Raw genomic sequence first — 19,952 nt, forward strand, 5'->3', positions numbered from 1 at the left:
TTGTTATGTGCCACACTGCGCTGAGTGCCATCTGTGGGTAACCTTGTATGAGACTCGTGCGCATCTGTTGACACAGGTGCCAACATCACCCACATTTTACAAATGAGAAAACTAAGGCAGGCACGGTGGCCCAGGCCTATAATCCTAGTACTCTGGGAGGATGAGGTAAGTGGATTGCTTCAGCTCAGGAAAGAGTGAGACCCCATGTCTAAAAATAGCCAGGCATTGTAGTGGGTGCCCGTAGGCCCAGCGACTTGGGAGGCTGAGGCAAGAAGATAACTTGACCCCAAGAGTTTGAGGTTGCTGTGAACTATGATGCCACAGCGCTCTACAGAGAGTGACAAAGTGAGACTCTGTCTCAAACAAACAAACAAAAACACCAAATGAGAAAACTAAGGCTCAGAGAGGCTGGGGAGGCTGCCCCAGGTCACGGATAGCACGTGGCAGGCCTAGGACAGAAATCCAGGCTGCGAGCTTCCCAACCCTGGCTTCTTAACTGCTATGTGATACCCAGTCCATCTGGAGGAGCTGATGCTGTAAATCAGAGGCCACATTCCTTCCCAAGTGAGAGAGAGGCAAGGAAGGGAAGCAGGCCACACTGTGTCTGCCTTTCCCCTGGGAGTCCTCACCACTCCTTAATTAAAGGACCCAGGCATCTTTCCATCAACAAACTCTGGCAAAGAAGCTGGGAACTATATTCCAGCCTATACTTTTCATGGACAACAAAGGCCATTTCGTTAACAGTTGGGATGTTGGGAGGGCTTTTTGCTTGTTTGCTTGTTTTTTTGTAGGGAGTGTTGGGAATAAAAGACCCTTCTCGAAACCATTTCCCTTTCAGATCTGCCATGGATTAAACTCTGGAGACTCCGAGCCACACCTTCCCACTTCCTGCAGCGGGCTGGGACCCAACACTCGCACGCCCAGATTCTTTGGGCTTCAGCTGGGAGCCTCCGCAGATGTCAACCTCTGCATGGGAGGTAAAAAGCATGTCTGTCAGCAGCCTACCTCTGTAGGAAGCAGGGAGGGCTCTTTTAACTCGGGCCCATTTCCTTTCAAGTGACCTCACTTTGGATTCCCAAAGATACAGACATTGGTCAGATGTGTGCTGAATTTCCCGCCAAACTGGAGCAAAGTCTTTCCTGTAGTTCTGAGAGTTGAGCCAAGGAAGGAAGAAGTTAGTAAGACAAGGAGCACTGTCAGGGGCTGGTATGACAGAGCCGAGGTATGTGGACAATGCTAGACTTTGTGGAGCTGTCACATCAAAGGCTCTATAGTCCTGGTCGTCTCCCATCTGAGAATGAAGAGACTCACTCAGCGTTGTGGGTGAGGGCGCTGAAGAGGCTGTTCTGTAATAGAATTGCAAACCTTGGGAGCTCTTCACAGCCTGCGGTCGCATAAAGCAATGGAAAGAGTATTGACCCAAGGCTCAAACCTACTTTTTTTTTTTTTTTTTTTGAGACAGGGTCTCACTCTGTCACCCTAGCTACAGTGCAGTGGTGTCATCAACAGCTAATTGACTCCTTACGTTCCTGGGCTCAAGCGATCTTCCTACCTCAGCCTCTGGAGTAGCTGGGACCATAGGTGCCTGCCACCATTCCTGGCTAATTTTTCTATTTTCAGTACAGATGGGGTCTTGCTGTTTGCTCAGGCTGGTCTCAATCTCCTGAGCTCAAGTGATTCTCCTGCCTCGGCCTCTCAGTGCTGGGTTTACAGGTCTGAGCCACTGCGCCCAGCCTCGAACCTGAGTTCTAATTCTACCTCTGCCAGTGTGGGGCTTTGAGATGATAGAAAGTCACCACCATCCTCTCCCTGGAGCTAGTTGTTTCATCAGAGAAAACGGGGAGGGGGGATCCCAAATGACTGCTACAGGCTTCTAGCCCTCACTTTCCAAGAATCTATGATTCTCTTCCTCTCCCATCCTGAGATAAAATGGATTAAAAACTGTGGGCTTAAAGGGGGGCGGCGGGACTCAGTCATCCTCCCCTGCTGAATGACTCTGGATCACTGCCAAGAATGCATCTGGACTGGAGAGAAATGGCCTCAGGCCACCTGGACAAGTTTTCCGGTCATTTCTGGAGTTGAGATGACAAAAGTAAAGGCGTGGGATGTGTCTTTGCTTGGGATCTGGTTCAAAGGTGTAGACCACCAGGCCAGCTCCTAGAGGTGGACCTTCGTTCCACCTCTGCAACCTAGCTCTTCTACCCACCCAAGGGTGGAGAGGAGACCAGGTAACTGACCTCAGGGGGAAAATGTCCCTGGGAGAGTAGGCCCCTCCAAGCCTCAGTCTATGCGAGGATACAGATCTCCACGAGTGGGAACGAGGCCCAGGTTGCTGCCTTCCCAGCCCTACGTGTGTTGAGTCAAAGCTCTGGTGCTGTGCAAGGGCCACGTGACACAGAGCTGGTATCTCAGAGTGAAACAATTGGGTTACTCACTGTTTTGGGAACAATCTGTTTCTTGGGCTGCGTAATCTTAAAAGGGATCCTATAAGAGAAAGAGAGACGAAGAAAAATATTGTGAGAAGTGGGGAAGGATGTGGGTGAAAGAGTCAATACGATATAGGCCACTTTCCTCTACGAGTGTGAGGAAGGGCAACAGTGGCTCGCTGCTTGGACCTGGGCCCCCTGCCCTGGTAGATGTAGCAATGTCAGCATCCCAGCTTGGTTCTGAGAGCACCAGAACCTCCCATCAACTACACCAGATGCAAGTTCTTGGGCATCACCTTCTGCCCAGAGCATCTTTCCTAACAGACCATCCTTTATTTCTTATTGTTATTTTTTGAACAGTCTCACTTTGTCACTCTTGGTAGAGTGCTGTGGCATCACAGCTTACAGCAACCTTGGGCTCAAGTGAGTCTCTTGCCTCAGCCTCCCAAGTAGCTGGGAGTAGAGGCACCTACCACAATGCCCGGCTATTTTTAGAGACGGGGTCTTGCTCTGGCTCAGACTGGTCTCAAACTCACGCACTCAGGCAATTTGCCTGCCTCGGTCTCCCGGAGTGCTAGCATTACAGGCGTGAGCCACCATGACCGGATAGATTGTCCTGTAAATACATTAAAAAGGCAAGGGCAGGAAAGGGGGGACACCCTGTAAATCATCACTATAAACCTTGTGTCTTGAGGAGCTGCAAAGTCAGAAATTATCATCCCTGAAAACACGCCTTCATAAAAACACCACCGGAATCACTTCTGGTCTGTACTAGGGGCCTCACTGCTTCTCTATACAAAGGGATGGGATGCACTGGATGGCAGAGTTTCCTAGGAGGACAGAGGATGGAGAGAGATGAGAAATTACAGGGACATTAATGACTGGCCAGGCTGGGCTACTTCCCTGGGAAAACTGACAAAATCTAAATGCAGCTAACTTGGAGAAGAATCTGCAATCCAGCTCAAGTCTGCCTTGAATTTGCTCTGAAGCTCTGCACCTCAGGCTTCCCACTTTGAAACAGAAGACAGCTTCGGGTAATAGAAAGAAGACCACGAGGCTAGGAGTCCAAACTTGAGCCCTAGCACAGCCTCCACCTGCAACAAGCAGGCTGCCCTAGGACAGGTGACAACTATGCTGGGACTTCATTTCCTGCTTTGTAAAGTGAGTGGATTAAAGCAGATAATTTAGAAGCTTACTTATGATATTAAATATTCTCTGAGAACAACTGTGGCCAGGCTAGAAAGCCGCAGACACATTCCAAGAGCTGCAGAAAGGGTAGGCTCCTCAAGCTCAAGCAACAAGAGGCTTAAGAACCCCTGGGATCCACTGGGAAAGAGGGTGCTCCCTCAGCTGTTCCCACATCTCCCTTGCCTGTTGGCTCTTAGGAATGAGCAGAGGCTCTTCAATTCAAACCTCCCGCTTCCATCCACTCCACTGAGCCCAAGTCCCGCCCTTCCCTCCCTTCCCCCCTTTTCCAAACCTGCTTTCTTTCAGCCCAAAGTGACCAGATACTGTTGCTAAACCCAACAGTATAATTAACCACCGATAATAGTCCCAGACAACGATCCTGTTGAGGGGATGGGCCAGCCTGAGTCACAGTGGTTTAAATTTAATTTCTGGAGGACATCCTGTTTATTGTTAACTCAGTCCCGTAATTTGGGAATGTTAACCCTTTGGGGACTGGCTCCGGCAAACAAATAATCTCTGGCTAAATAGTGGCCAGAGGGGAATTAGGTAGGGTATGGAACTGAAAAGGGAAGAAAAATGAAGCTGCTATTTCTCCTTCTCAGACCTACAGGGAAAGGTTCAAGGGGAAATGAGTTATTTCCCCAAGGCCCAGGTTACTTTGCCTACAATCAGGGACTGGAACCGACGGGCAAAATGGTTTTGGACAGTGAACAATTGCCCTCAAGGACCATTTTGGAGACAGTACAAATGAGGTCCTGGTGGCATTGCAAAAACACTGCTCGAGCTCTGTGGGAAGCATGCTGCAGTCTGTAAAGCTCTCGACCAGATCTCAGAAAACCTGCGTCTGTCTCTGACTCGTTCTGTGACTTGAATCACAATCTCTGGAGCCTTAAACTATGAAACAATGAAGGTGGACGGCATGGTCCCTTCTGCTTGTATAACACTGGAATTCTAAACTGAATCTCCATTCTCAGAAGATGGGAAGTAGGATGAGAATTCTAAAGAATTCTGAGTCGTCTTCAAAATGATTCTTGGAGTCTAGTACCACAGTCTAGGGACCAAGAAATTAGGAACTCAGATTCCATTATCTGTGGTGCCACAGCCTTTCTCTAAATCTTAATTTAGAATCACAGTATTTTTAGAATGGTAAGTTACCATAGAAATTTTTTTCCAGTTCAACCCTCTCATTTTGGAGAGGAGAAAGCAGATCCAGGGAGGGTCAGTGACTAGCCCAGGGTCATTCTGCCGGTTCACAAGAGAACCAGGAACAAACAATCTGAACTCTCAGCTTCTGACCTCCTTTTTTCCTCTAGGACTCACAGTTCAATACTCTTTTCACATGAACTTGTTATATGTACTTGACCTTCATCGATTCTAGGGCTGGAGCAGGAAGTGGACAAGATGAGCCTGGAGTATCTTATAATAGTGTGTAATCTTACATTACCCGAATGGGAAGGGCCCGATCACTCTGTAAAGGACTGGAAATGAGAGGGGACTGCGCATGTGCCGAGCTGTCACCTGTGAGAGGTTACGTGTGCTATGCAGACTGAACCAGCCGCTGAGTTTCCACCATAGCTGCTGCTGATCATATACAACTTTACCTTTACCATACTGTTCCCACGATTTTGATTTTCAACTGGTGTGCTGAGGCTCTTAGGTATGCTGTGCAAATTTTTAAAGATGAATTATTTAGTTCAAAGCACAGCAAGTATATTCTTTAACTTTTTTTTTTTTTGATCAACATAATCTAAGTGTGCTGCAGAAGATTAACTATAGGTTAAAGTGTGCCTTGAGATAAAAAATGTTAAAATATGCTGTGCTATAAGAACACCTTTTTTTAAAATATGCTTTTTGGTTGGGTGTGGTGGCTCATGTCTGTGGTCCCAGCACTCTGGGAGGCCAAGGTGAGGCCTCCTTGAGCTCAGAAGCTCAGGATCAGCCTGAGTAAGATTGAGACCCCATTTTCACAAAAAAACAGAAAAATGAGCCAGGCATTGAGGAGGGCACCTGTAGTCCCAGCTACTCAGGAGGCTGAGGCAGGAAGATCGCTTGAGCCCAGAAGTATGAGGTTGCTGTGAGCTAGGTTGACGCCACGGCACTCTAGCCTGGGCAACAGAGTGAGACTCTGTCTCAAAAAATAGATAGATGTGCACATAAACTTTTTATTTTAAAAGTTTTAGGTTTATAGCAAAATTGTGAAGGAAGTATCTAATTTCCAGGTCTTCCACACTCAGTTTCCCCTGAAATCGGTACGGTACCTTTGATATCAGTATGGTACATTGGTCCCAATTGACCAATGTTGACCTTTTCATGACTATATTCAGATTTCCTTAGGTTTTCCCAGTGTCCTCTTTTGCAGCCCCAGGATCCCACCCTAGTTACCACGATACATTTATTATGTCCCCTGAGGCTCCTCTGGTCTGTGATAGTTTCTCAAACTCTCCTTGTTTTTGGTGACCTTGGTGGTTTCAAGGAGCGCTGGTCAGGTATTTTATAGAAAGCCTCTCACCTGGGATTTGCCTGATGTTTTTCTCCTGACTAGATGGAGTTATGGGTTTGGGGGAGGAAGATCACAGAGCCAAAGAGCTATCTTCATCACATCATGTGAAGGGGCCACGAAATCGACATGGCTCATCCTATTGACGTGGACCCTGACCACAGGCTGACGCTGTCTTTCCCAGCTTCCTCCTGTGCTCCCTGGGAGAAAGCCACTCCGTAGAGCCCTGTTTATTCAATCATTTATCAGCATAGATATTAACCTTACACTTTGGGTTACAATCTACTACTATTTTATTTTGATGCTCAAACTGTTGTAGCTTTGCACACTGGTAGCTCTTTCGGTTGGCTCCTACATCCTTCTGACGTGCCCCATCTGTGTGTGTGTGCTGTTAAGGACCTCCTAACTTTCTGTCACTACGAGATGCTCCAGGGCTCATCTTGTACACTCTGCTCCAGCCCCAGAATCAGTGGAGGAATCAGCATTCAACAAGCCTCTAGGACATGGTCCCAATCTTCCTTTTCATCTTCTTTCCCATTCACCCAATACAACTACCTGGATTCAGCAAACTGGCTGTGAATGCCCCAAATCTAGACTCCTTATTTCCTGTCCCAAAATAGTATGTTTTTGAGGACATGCCATTAGGACAACTTGGATTGCCCAGGACAACCAGGCCATGAGGCCACTCCACCAATATGGAAGGCTTCTTTCTTTCTTGCCTAAGCAAAGATGTTCTCAGGTTTAAAACCTTGCTTGTCAGAGACTTATTTAAAAATATTTTACCTGTTACAGTTAATTACAGTTTATAATACCCTTAAAAAGCAAAATATGTTCATCAGAAAAAAAAGGTTTTAAAAAACGATAAAAGTAAAAACATGCTATCAGAGGAAAAACTGAGAAATATAGAAAATAAGAAAGAGGAGGGTAGAAAAGGATGGGAAAACTCCCTCGTCTATCCATAGTCTTCTATCTAAAAGATGACCAGGGCTAATGTTTTGGTGTTTTTAATTATATTTTGAAAATTTGAGAAAGGGAGGGGAGGGAGGGGGGAGGTGGGCAGAGGGAGGGTGATTGGTGGGATTACACCTGCGGTGCATCTTACAAGGATAAATGTGAAACTTAGTAAATGTAGAATGTAAATGTCTTAACACAATAACTAAGGAAATGCCAGGAAGGCTATGTTAACCAGTGTGATGAAAATGTGTCAAACAGTCTATAAAACCAGTGTATGGTGCCCCATGATTGCATTAATGTACACAGCTATGATTTAAAATTATCTCAAGAATGGAAGAAAAAGTATCCAATGTACTCAGCCCTACTATGAAACTAATTTATGGCTTTCACATGAAAGCTATAACCCAGTTATAACCCAAGAATAGGGGGAAGGGGGAAAGGGAAGGGAGGGAGGGGGGAGGTGGGCGGAGGGAGGGTGACGGGTGGGATTACATCTGGGTGCATCTTACAAGGGTACATGTGAAACTTAGTAAATGTAGAATGTAAATGTCTTGACACAATAACTAAGAAAATGCCAGGAAGGCTATGTTAACCAGTGTGATGAAAATGTGTCAAATGGTCTGTAAAACCAGTGTATGGTGCCCCATGATCACATTAATGTACACAGCTATGATTTAATAATATTAAATATGATTTAATAAAAAAAGAAAAAGAATTTACTATTAAAAAAAAAATGAAAATCTGCAGAAAGATGAACAACTGAAGCAAATATGCCAGCTGTTAGTAGTGGTTACTTCTGGGTGGTGAGAATATGATTGCTGGGTTCTTCTTTGCGCTTTCCATATTTTTCTCAAATAAACCAAAAAACTCCTTGTTCCTTTTTTCCCCTCGACTACAAAAATAGCTCTTGATCAGTGTTAAAAACTTGAAAGACAGGGAAAAAACACAAAGGATAAAACATAAACACACACACACCCCAAAGTAAAAAACAAACCCCCCGAATCACAGTGGTTCATCTTGTACACTTTCTGCCCCAGCCCCAAAATCAGTAGAGGAACTCAGCATTCAATCTTTACATAGCTTTTAAAAGTAAATGAAATAAATATCATAAATTTATTTATTTTTTAGAGACAGGGTCTCTGTCACCTGGGCTGGAGAACAGTGCTGTGAACATAGCTTAAAGCTCATTGCAACCTCTAACTTCTGGGCTCAAGCGATCCTCTTGCCTCAGTCTCCTGAGTAGTTAGGACTAAACACATGCACTTGTATGTCTGGCTAATTTTTGTATTTTTAATTTTTTTTTTTTTTTATTTTGGCCGGGGCTAGGTTTGAACCCACCACCTCTGGCATATGGGACCGGCGCCCTACTCCTTGAGCCACAGGCGCCGCCCTGTATTTTTAATTTTTTTTAGAGACGGGATCTCACTATGTCTTGAACTCCTGGCCTCCAGTGATCCTTCTATATCAGCCCTCCCAAAGTGCTGGGATTATAGGTGTTAGCCGCCACACCTGCTCTCGTGAAAGTTTATATATCATCATTTCTCATCATTCTGATTTTTAAGAGCTACAAAAATAAAACTAGTAGCACAGATGTACAACGAAAACGTACCACTAGTTTTATTTCTGCAACACAAATCATTTACTGTTGGTCATTTCAACTCCTTCTATTTTCTGTTTTCTTTTATTATAAATAAAATACCTAACCACTAAATCTAATAGCTAAATGTTTTTTTTTTTTTTTTTTTTGAGACAGAGTCTCACTTTGTCGCCCTCAGTAGGGTGCTGTGGTGTCACAGCTCACAGCAACCTCCAGCTCTTCAGTTTAGGCGATTCTCTTGCCTCAGCCTCCCGAGTAGCTAGGACTACAGGAGCCCGCCACAACGCCCGGCTATTTTTTTTGTTGCAGTTTGGCGGGGGCCAGGTTCAAACTCGCCACCCTCGGTATATGCGGCCAGCGCCCTACTCACTGAGCCACAGGCACCGCCCTAATAGCTGAATCTTTATGTACACCAAGGATTAGTCACACAAGACCAATTCTCAGAATTGGAACTGCTGGGTCAAGGCTATATACATGTTCAAGGCTTTGATACATTTTACCAAACTGCCCTAGAGACAGATTGAAATAGTTACCATTTTTTTAAAAGATTGAAACAATGTATACTTTTAACCCCCCAACGCCGCCCCCCCCCCCTTGGCTTGTATGTCAGGATTTTTTCCGGGCTTGGTGTTTGCCTTTCACTTTTGCTTGTTTGTGTACAGACCCTTTGATTAGGATGAAGGCAAATACATAAAGCCCATCTTTTCTTTTGTGAGTTCTTCTTTTGGTACCATACTGAGAAACATTTGCTCTCTTTACACTGACAATTTACAACTATTCACCTCTATTTACTTTATTACTTTATTGACTTTCTTTCATTAATCTAAGTTCTACTTTTGTCAAAGTTATACACATGTCTGGTTTAATAAGACAATGGTATTTCTTAAGTAAAAGATTAGTTCTAGGCTCTTTTAATCTCATTTGCCAAAGACAACCATTTTCAACTTAGCTGTTTTTTGTTTTTTTTTTGATATTTCCTTTTGTACATCTAAAGAAAATGTTTATATTGCCACCTACAGATTTGTTAGATTTTTAGACACTATTGACTTTTTACTTTGGAAAATGAGGATTTAACTAAACAAGTAAAACACTTTCAGGAGCCCATCCTTTCTCCACAAGGACATCCTTGCAACTCCACTTCTCAATATAGTTATAACTTGGTTAGGTCAATACTAAGTAAGCAATTATGAGGACATTGTGATTTGTTTTCCATCTTGCATGTGGTAGCCAGCAATTTGTTCAGCTTTAGTCACTACTTACGTATTGAAACACACCTCCTGAGAGTTACCAAACCAAACCTCAGCTAAGCCATTTTCAAATTCCTGACCAGCAGGAACTGTTTATTGTTGTTTCAAGCCATTAAGTTGTGGGGTAATTGTTATGCAGCAATACATAGTGAATAACACTGTTAATTTTTTACTTTCCCTAATTTTTTTTTAACCACAAAAACTTTATTAATAATTATTATATTGATCACATAGTTAAATAATATTTTCTTTTTTTCTTTTCTTCTTCTTCTTCTCTCTTTTTTTTTTTTGAGACAGAATCTCACTTTGTTGCCTCACTTTGTAGGCCGTGGCATCATAGCTCACAGCAACTTCAAAGCCTTGGGCTCAAGTGATTTTTTTTTTTTTTTTTGAGACAAAAATCTCTCTATGTCGCCCTTTATAGAGTGCAGTGGTGTCACAGCTCACAGCAACCTCCAACTCTTGGGCTTAAGTGATTCTCCTGCCTCAGCCTCCCAAGTAGCTAGGACGACAGGTGCCCACCACAACACCCGGCTATATTCCTGTTGCATTGTTGTTTTAGCAGGTCTGGTCTGGGCTTGAATCTGCCAGCTCTAGGGTATGTGGCCAGTGCCCTACTCACTAAGCTATGGGCACCGAACCTCAAGTGATTCTCTTGCCTCAGCCTCCCAAGTAGCTGGGACTACAGGCATCCGCCATAATATCTGGCTATTTTTAGAGATGAGGTCTTGTTCTGGCTCAGGCTAGTCTGAAACCTGTGAGCTCAGGCAATCCATCTGCCTCGGACTCCCACAGTGCTGGGATTACAGGCATGAGCCACTGTGCCCAGCCTAGATAAATTGATGAATTACATCAATGGAAATAATTATTATGTAGAATTATTATATAATGGAAATAATTACTGTAATTTATAGTTTTTGTCCAAGGATCAAACTTATTCTGGCACAAGACAGGTTTAAAGTTAATACTGGGAATAATATGTAGTACAGTTAACAAAAGACAACAAAGAACATATTACATATAATAATAAACAAAGATGTCTGAGAATAATGAATTTTTCATATTCACAACTGAAATTTTTTTTTTCTTTTCTAAATTTTTTATTTTTTTGAGACAGAAAAAGTAAACTGGCCTGTCCTGCTGTCGCCCTGGGTAGAATGCCATGGCATCATATATAGCTCTGAGTAACCTCCAAATTGGGCTCCAGTGATCCTCTTGTCTCAGTTTTTCTTTTTTTTTTTTTTTTTTTTTTTGCCGGGGCTGGGTTTGAACCCACCACCTCTGGCATATGGGACCGGCGCCCTACTCCTTGAGCCACAGGCACCACCCTCAGTTTTTCTATTGTTAGTAGAGACTGGAGTCTCGCTCAACTTTCCCTAAAATTGATAAATTGTTTTTCTTTCATTTAACTATCTATGTACTTATCCCTAAGTCAATTGGTCTAACCCTACTATTGATAAATTCATTCATATCAGGTATACTCTCATTTGCATCTTCTTAAAGTACTCTGCATTAGACCTGTAGGCCCACTGCAATCTGGACTGGCTGCCTGCTACCCAGGGTGTGCTGCTGTCATCCTCAGCTCTCCCTTCACCACAGACACTGGGGTTCCTTTGACTTCTCTGCCATGATTATCTCCTGGTCTCTCGCTTTATTGATTTATTCCTTATTTTGGTAGAAACAAAGCATGTGGGAAATCATTTCTGAGATGCTGCATGTCCTATAAACGTTGCATTTTACCCACAGGCTAGTTTGGCTGGGTATAGAATCACATGCTGAACATAATTTCTTTCAGAATTTCAAAGGCACTGCTTCCCTGTCTTCTACTTTACTGCTGTTGTGGTGAAGTCTGAAGCCATTCTGATTCCTATCCTCTGTATGTGGCATGTTTTTTATTTTCTTTATGCAATCTTATAGGATCATATGCTTGTCCCAGTGCTGTAAAATTTCATAATGATGTGCTTGCTTTATGGGTCTATTTTGTTTCAACTTGTCAATTTATAATCTTTAGTTTGAGGATGAAAAAAAAACTTAATTGTTATTGATTTCTTCTCCTCCATTCTCTGTGTCTTATTTCTGAAATTGGTATAATTTTGATGCTGTCCCTCCTTGGCCCTGGTCTTCTGTTTTCTCAATGTTATTTTCTAACACTTCTAAAGAGCTTTTTCATTTCTGCAATCAGATTTTTTTAATGTCCAAGAGCTCTTTTTAATTTTCAGGCTATCTTTTTTATTTTTATTTATTTATTTATTTTATTTTATTTGTTTATTTTTTTTTTTGTAGAGACAGAGTTTCACTTTATGGCCCTCGGTAGAGTGCCGTGGCGTCACACAGCTCACAGCAACCTCCAACTCCTGGGCTTAGGCGATTCTCCTGCCTCAGCCTCCCGAGTAGCTGGGACTACAGACGCCCGCCACAACGCCCGGCTAATGTCTTTTTTATTTTTAAAGTATTCAGTTTTTATTTCATAGATGCCTTCTCTCCCTAAGGATATTAACAATACTTTAAAAAAGTTTCTTCTTCCTTTATGGTCAGTTTCTCTCCAAGTTGTTTTTGTTTGTTTAGTTTTTACTTTTCATACTAAATGCTTTCCTTGGATGAGTGGTAATTCTTGGCTACCTGCTCACATATGTGACAGGGAGACAAAAAAGATTTAAAAGATTGAAACAGTTTATACCCCCACCCCGCCTTGGCTTGTATATCAGGATTTTTTTCCAGGCTTGGTGTTTGCCTTTCACTTTTGTATGTTTATGTACAGACACTTTTTTTTTCATAGACACAGTCTTACTTTGTTGCCCTTAGTAGAGTGCTGTGGCGTCATAGCTCATGCAACTTCCAGCTCTTGGGTTTAGGCGATTCTCTTGCCTCAGTCCCCTGAGTAGCTGGGACTACAGGTGCCTACCGCAACACCCGGCTATTTTTTTTTTTTTTTGGCAGTTTGGCCAGGGCTGGGTTTGAACCCGCCACCCTTGGTATACGAGGCCAGTGCCCTACTCACTGAGCCACAGGCGCCGCCCTATACAGACACTTCTGATTAGTATGAAGGCAAATACATGAAATCCATCTTTTCTTTTGTGATTTCTTCTTTTGGTGTCATACTGAGAAAGATCTGCTTTCTCTACACTGACAATTTACAACTTAGAGCTTAGACACACATAGAGCTCTAAGCACACGGATCATGTTTGTCTATTGTGTGAGAGGATCTGGCTAAACAGTTTTGTGGGGAACTCCCTGATGTCAGTTTCCTTTTAATCTTTTCTCCTGGGCAAGTAAAATTCCCTACTGAAGAGTCTTCGATTCTCCTGCCTTGGAAATAAAGGCAGGAGATGAGTGAAGAGACCTAGCGTCCGCGTGTGCCTGAGCGTCAAGGATGGGGGAAGCGGTGTGTCTTGGTGTTCCACTTACATACATTCACTTCGTCCTCTTGATTTCACTATGATGGTCCTACCCTCAACTGTGCCTGATGCCCTCTCAGAGGTGGGTCTGGGTTTTATGGGCCTGAAGCTTATTTAATTGTGTATGCCCCTTTAAAGAAAATGAATATAAAATTACATTAAAAAAATCGGCATAAAAGTGAATACGGAGGCAGAGAAAAGAACAGAACAAATGACAAGTTTCAAAAGCTGACAAATGACATAAACATAAAACAATCAAGAATAACCTCTTATTTGTATTAATCATTTGCCGAACACACCTCTTTATCCCTACATTTTTTGGCTGAATACTCTTTGGCTCTTCATGTGATACAGAGCTGGTAGCATCATTTTCTTAGAGTGAAAAGAAAGACAATTCAATCTTTCCTCCAGTATAGTTGATTGAAATTTGTTTTCTACTACTGATAGTTTAGAAAAGCCTTTTTTTTCTAGCTTATTGGTAATATGTAAGTATAAATTTTAGAAGATTTAGGAAAATACATATATTTTTTGAAACCATCTCACTATGTCACCCTTGGTAGAGTGCAGTGGTGTCACAGCTCACAGCAACCTCAAACTCTTGGGCTTAAGCGATTCTCTTGCCTCAGCCTCCCAAGTAGCTGGGATTACAGGCACCCGTCACAATACCCAGCTATTTTTTGTTGTAGTTGTCATTGTTGTTTAGTAGGCCCCGGGCCAGGTTCGAACCCACCAGCCTCAGTGTATGTGGCCAGCGCCCCATCCACTGAGCTATGGGCACTGAGCCTACAGTGACTAATTTTAAATGTCCTTTGAATTAATGGACATTGATATCATTTGTCATTAATATCCTTCTAGGAGGGCATATCATAAGTTCTATTATTTTTATTATGTCTTCACATTAAATTTACTCGAATTTTTTTTTTTTTTTGCAGTTTTTGGCTGGGGCTGGGTTTGAACCCACCACCTCTGGCATATGGGACCAGTGCCCTACTCCTTTGAGCCACAGGCACTGCCCAATTTACCCGAATTTGAATGTTTTATCAATGTGTTCATAATTTGCTCTTTCCCTTTGTTAACTGGATTATCAAACAATCATTTCTCCTATTTAAATCTGTTCTTCTCTTGCAGGATTACTAGCATTTGATACGATCTGAAATGTTTAGTTACACCTTACTTGATTCTGGAATGATTTCTCTTGCTTTAATTGATCACCTTTATCGCTTTGGGGCTCCATTATTTACCCAGTTTCCCCCTTAATATTTAAATAAATTCAAAGATGACCAAAAAGGTACTTTTCACATACTGGGGTACCAAAAAAATAGATATACATTTTAAGCGATGTTATCTATGTATTACCTTTTGAAGATAAACTGAATTACAGTAGCAATGTCTCAAAAGATGGCATTAATCAACTGAATGCTAGCTTCACCTTGGGATAGGCAGGACAGTCAAAGAAAATGGCAGAAGCACAGTTGTTGGTTGAGGAGCACAAGACCGTTTGGAAGTGGTACTTGAAATTCGAGATTGTAGTGGAAGTACAATGTGCGCATGAGTGTGCAACAGAACTTCCAACACGCCTAACAACCGCACACATTTGTGATGAGTCTGAGACACACGGCGCGGCCTGTGATGTGCACAGGGGAAGGTCTGGGAGGCCTTGCAGAACAACACGTCCTGCTGCTTCTGCTGTGATGTTGGGACAGCTTACATGCTTGCCACAAATAGTGTGCATGTAAGACAGAAGTTAGCACAACAGGCATAGGATGCATTCCTAAAACAGCAAAATAGAAAGTTTGCATCCCAAGATTACTACACACACCAAGATGAGAGTTTACCTTGCTGAGAACGTGTCGGGACATTGGATAGGATGAAGAGGTGCAGTTGAGTTTCCCGCACGTTCTCCTGACTTAACACCCCTGGACTTCTACCTGGAGGGGGGACCTTAAAGGATGTGGTGTACCACAGAAAGCTGGCTACACTGGTGGTACTTTGGGAAGAAATTAAAATGGCATGTTCAGCAATACAAATGAACGCTTTGATCAACGTTGATCAAGCACGTTGGCTAAAATCAGAAGTGTCTGGACACAGAGAGCGACCACTTTGAGCACCTCTTGTAACTGCAAATGTTAACGTGACTTGTATTCATCTTTTGCTATTGGTATATACTAATACAATTTTAATACAGTTTTTTCCTTCCTTAAAATGTGTATATATTTTTTTGGCACTCTCCGTGTTTCCAACTCAGGAGTCTGTAATTTCTTACTTGTTTTGCTAAAAATTTCCCAAACTGTCTTCACAATTGCAGTTAAAACCAACAGTATGTTCCCTCAATCTAGGTTAATACAAAGATGCAAAGTCTCCATCTTTTTTTTTTTTTTGGTTTTTGGCCGGGGCTGGGTTTGAACCCGCCACCTCTGGCATATGGGACTGGCGCCCTACTCCTTGAGCCACAGGCGCCGCCTGTCTCCATCTTTTTTAATGGCTGAATAGTATTCCATGGTATACATATACCACAGCTTGTTAATCCATTCCTGGGTTGGTGGGTATTTAAGTTGTTTCCACATTTTGGTGATTGTAAATTGAGCTGTAGTATCTCTGTACTCTCAACGAATCTCCAATAATAAAAAATAAATAAATAAACCCAAACTCTTAATGAGAACTATCAGGAAATAAGAATCATATCCTCAAAGGGGCTGCATATTATATTTGGGGTTGCTCCTTAAGGAACTGACTCAAAAGAATATTTTAAATAGCCCTGACTATTCATAAGAACACATCCTATAAATATCTACCTCAAAAATAAAAACTACCATAAAATAAACAAAAACAAAACAAAACAAAAAACCCAGTATATTCCCAATTCTACCCCCTAGTCCCATCTCCCCAAAAGGCCTAGGCTACCCCAAAGCTGCCTGCTAAGAGGGGTAGTAGGAAGGGAGGAAGAACTTAACTAATTGCAGTGTAAATACTTTGTTTTCATTTTACAAAAACAGGCCACGACATGGCTACAGCTCCTTCCAGAACCTTGAACAAGGTCCATGCAAGTCGGGGCACTAAAGCTTATGCTGTATTAGTTTTATGCAGTAAATCCACCATTCTGGCCCCTCGTACAGAACTCTTTTGGAGGTGGGGGACTCTTCATTCTTCTGCTAGGATGAGGCAGGGACAGTCTTCCAGTGAAATGACGTTGGGGCTCTAAACTTACCACAAAGAGCTTTCAACCAATCCCGACCTGAGCCCCTGGCTGCCCTCGACTTCTAGAGGTGCTCTATACCACCAGCTTGGAGAAGTCTGTGACAGACGCAGGATGGCTCTTGGTTTTCCCAAATGCCAGTTTAGGATTCGGCTTTCTTAGAACGACTAGGTCAGTTACCTCCTGTAACTGCACTCCAATTCCCAAATTTTGTTGTTGATGTCACTTGCACTCTCCCTGAACTTGTGAATTTATGCCTTAAAAAAACTGTTTTGCTGTGTTTTTCTTGTGGCCTTTGTGAGCGAGATAAATTAGATGTCTATATTCAATCTGTCATCTTTACTCAGAATCTGGCTTAATTTTAAATAATGGCTTTACCGAGACATAATTCACATACCACAACATTCACCCTTTTAAAGTGTACAAATTCAGGGTTTTTAGTATATTCCTACACATGAGCAAAAATCACTGCTATGTCATTTCAGAACATTTTCATCAGATGAGAAAAAGAACCCCATACTAGGGCGGCGCCTGTGGCTCAAAGGAGTAGGGTGCCAGCGCCGGCCCCATATACTGGAGGTGGCGGGTTCAAACCCAGCCCTGGCCAAAAACTGCAAAAAAAAAAAAATAATAAATAAATAAATAAAATAATCCCATACTACTATCAAGTTACTCCTTTCCTTCCAGCTTCTGGCAACCATTATTCTACTTTTTCTCTATGGATTTGCCTTTTCTGGACATTTCACATGAATAGAATTATATAATATGTGGCTTTTTGTGTTGGCTTCTTTCATTTATCAAAACATTTTACAAAGTCATCCACGTTGTAGCATGTATCACTACTTCATTCTTTAAAAAAAAACAAATCGCCATATCCTACCCCAATGGATGGATAGGCCACATTTTGTTTATCCACTCACCAGCTAACAGATGTTTGGGTTGTTTCCCCTTTCGGCTATTAATAATTCTGCTATGAACATCTATATGCAAGATTTTATATGAACATGTCTTTGTTTCTCCTGGATATACATTTAGGAGCAAAACTGCTGGGTTATATAGTCGCGCTATAATTAACCTCTTGAGAAGCTGCCAGACCAGACTGCTTTTGAAAGTGGCTGTACCACTTCACATTCCCACCAGTGGTGTATGAGGGTTCCAATTTCTTCACATCCTCACCAATAGTTTCCAATGTCCATCTTTTTGATTTTAGCCATCCTAGTGGGTATGAGGTAGTATTTCACTGTGGCTTTGATTTGCATCTGTCTCTAATGGCTAATGGCGGTGAGCATCTTTTCAGATGCTTATTGGTCATTTGTATGCCCTCAGAGCAGTGTCTATTCAAATCCCTGGCTCACTCTAAAATTGGCTTGTCTTTTTTATTGTTGAGTTGTAAGAGTTCTTTGTATATCCTGGGTACAAGTCTCTAATCGGAATAAATATTTTCTCTCATCTGTGGTTGGCTTTTCATTTCTAAATGGTGTCCTCTGAAGTGCAAAGGCTTACATTCTGACAAAGTCCAATTTATCTAGTTTCTTTTTTTTGTCGTTGCTTGTGCTTTTGGTGTCATATCTAAGACTCGTCTGCCAAATCCGAGTTCATGAAGATTTATCCTTATCTTTTCCTTACGTGTTTCATAGTTTTAGCTCTTACAATTAGGGCTTTGATCTATTTTGATCTATTTTGAGTTAATTTTTGTACATGCTGTACAGGGGGTCCAAAATCATTCTTTTGCATGTGGCTATCCAGTTGTCTCAGCGCTGTTTGTTGAAAAAACTATTCATTTTCCATTGAATTGTGCTAGCAGCCTTGTTAAAAATTAACTGACCATACATGAGGGTTTATTTCTGGACTCTCAAGTCTATTCCGTTAACCTGCAGGCCAATCTTTAGGACAGCACGATCTATCTTAATTACTGCAGCTTTGCAATAAGTTTAAAGATTGGGAAGCATGAATCCTCCAGCTTTGTTAATGATTATTTTGGCTAGTCAGTATCTCTTGCCTTTTCAGATGAACTTTACTGGTTTTTTATATTTAAATCTTCATTGCTTTTAGAGTTTGAGTATATGGCTAGCCAGTTGTTTTAACATGATTTAAAAAATACTCCATCTTTGAAAAATTATTTTGTCAGTGTTAAATACTTCTACCATTCCATATCATAGACTGATGTCTTTGGTAAGTAACATAAATTTAGTAACTTAGGTTTACAACGACTCTGAATACTTATTTAGTAAAGCAAATCCCTTCTTATTAAATTTCTTTTTTGGTGGTTTCTTGTTTATTTTCATTTCTTCCTATCATTCAAGACAAATTAATCAAAGTTACCTGCTGTGTACCCTTCTCCCCACCCTTCCATAAGGATATTACTGGAATTGCATTATATTTATAGATCAAGTTTTTTTTTTCTTATATAGATTAAGTTTTTGAGGAACCTACATCTTAGGTTTGTTCATTCAGAGCCCCGATATTTCTTTTCATTCATTCAGTCTTGTTATGGCCCTACATCTTTTTTTTTTTTTTTGGCCCTACATCTTGAGAGTTTTTTTCATCTAGCTCTTCTACATTTATTTTATAAATGTTAAGATCTGTTTTTATAAATGTTAAGTAAGTAAATGTCACTTACATGTGACATTTTTAGCCCTACATAAGTCATAGGTATGTGCCTTCTACAGAATTTTTAGCCCTAGATGTATTAGGTGCATTCCAGGGAACTTTATATTTTTGGTTATACTGTAAATGGGATTCTCTTTTTCGTTTTATCTTCCTGGTGCATTTTCCCTGAAACCAGCCACCACACCTACATATTTAACCTATATAGCTCAAGAAATTCAAGCAGGAAAAAGAACTAATTAGGTTTTCTGGATAGTCTTATCGTTTGAAAATGATGACATTTCCTTTTCCTTTCCCAATATTTATACCAAGTTCTTATCTTGTCTTATTGTATTAGTTAGAAATTATAGAAAAAAATGTTGTGACCTTGGTAAGAATGCTTTGATCTTTCATTCTCAAATATGATGGGAGCTGCTGATTTCAGCCAGGAAGGTTGTATCTGGTACAGTATCTGGTATAGTAAGAAAGTATCTTTCTGTTCCTAGTTTACTAAACTATACAAGGATTAGGTTTTTGAATTCTATGAAGACCTTTAGAGAATGCACTTAGATGACCGGCTTATTCTCCTATGGCCTATTACTGTGATGAACTGTGCAAATACATCTGCTACTGAGCCGTCTTGTGTTACTGAGGTAAACTCCACTTGGTAAAGGGTAAGGCTAACTAACTTTGATGTGCATGTGCCTTGCTTTCTGATTATGGCACATCTGCCCTTTGACTGTTACACTTTGTTGCAACTCCTGCCAGCACTGAACTAGGCCCAGTGCTATTTTCAACCTCTCATTGAATGAATACTGAGTAAATATTAGTAGGGCCACCTCTGTTCCAAGCACCATGCTAGGTTCTAG

At 41.7% G+C, this 19,952-nt stretch overlaps 1 protein-coding gene across 5 annotated transcripts in view; it reads right to left on the minus strand.

Moving 5' to 3' along the window:
- BIN3 (bridging integrator 3) overlaps positions 1 to 19,952 on the minus strand; it is a 50,315-nt gene that overhangs the window by 17,817 nt on the left and 12,546 nt on the right. For all 5 annotated transcript variants that reach the window (XM_053578571.1, XM_053578569.1, XM_053578572.1 and 2 more), the window contains exon 2: positions 2,436 to 2,484. In XM_053578571.1, coding sequence (XP_053434546.1) covers positions 2,436 to 2,484 — 49 coding nt within the window. The remainder of the gene's footprint in view (positions 1 to 2,435; positions 2,485 to 19,952) is intronic.

Source organism: Nycticebus coucang, chromosome 24 (assembly GCF_027406575.1).
Source record: "Nycticebus coucang isolate mNycCou1 chromosome 24, mNycCou1.pri, whole genome shotgun sequence".
Classification (NCBI taxonomy): Eukaryota; Metazoa; Chordata; class Mammalia; order Primates; family Lorisidae; genus Nycticebus; species Nycticebus coucang.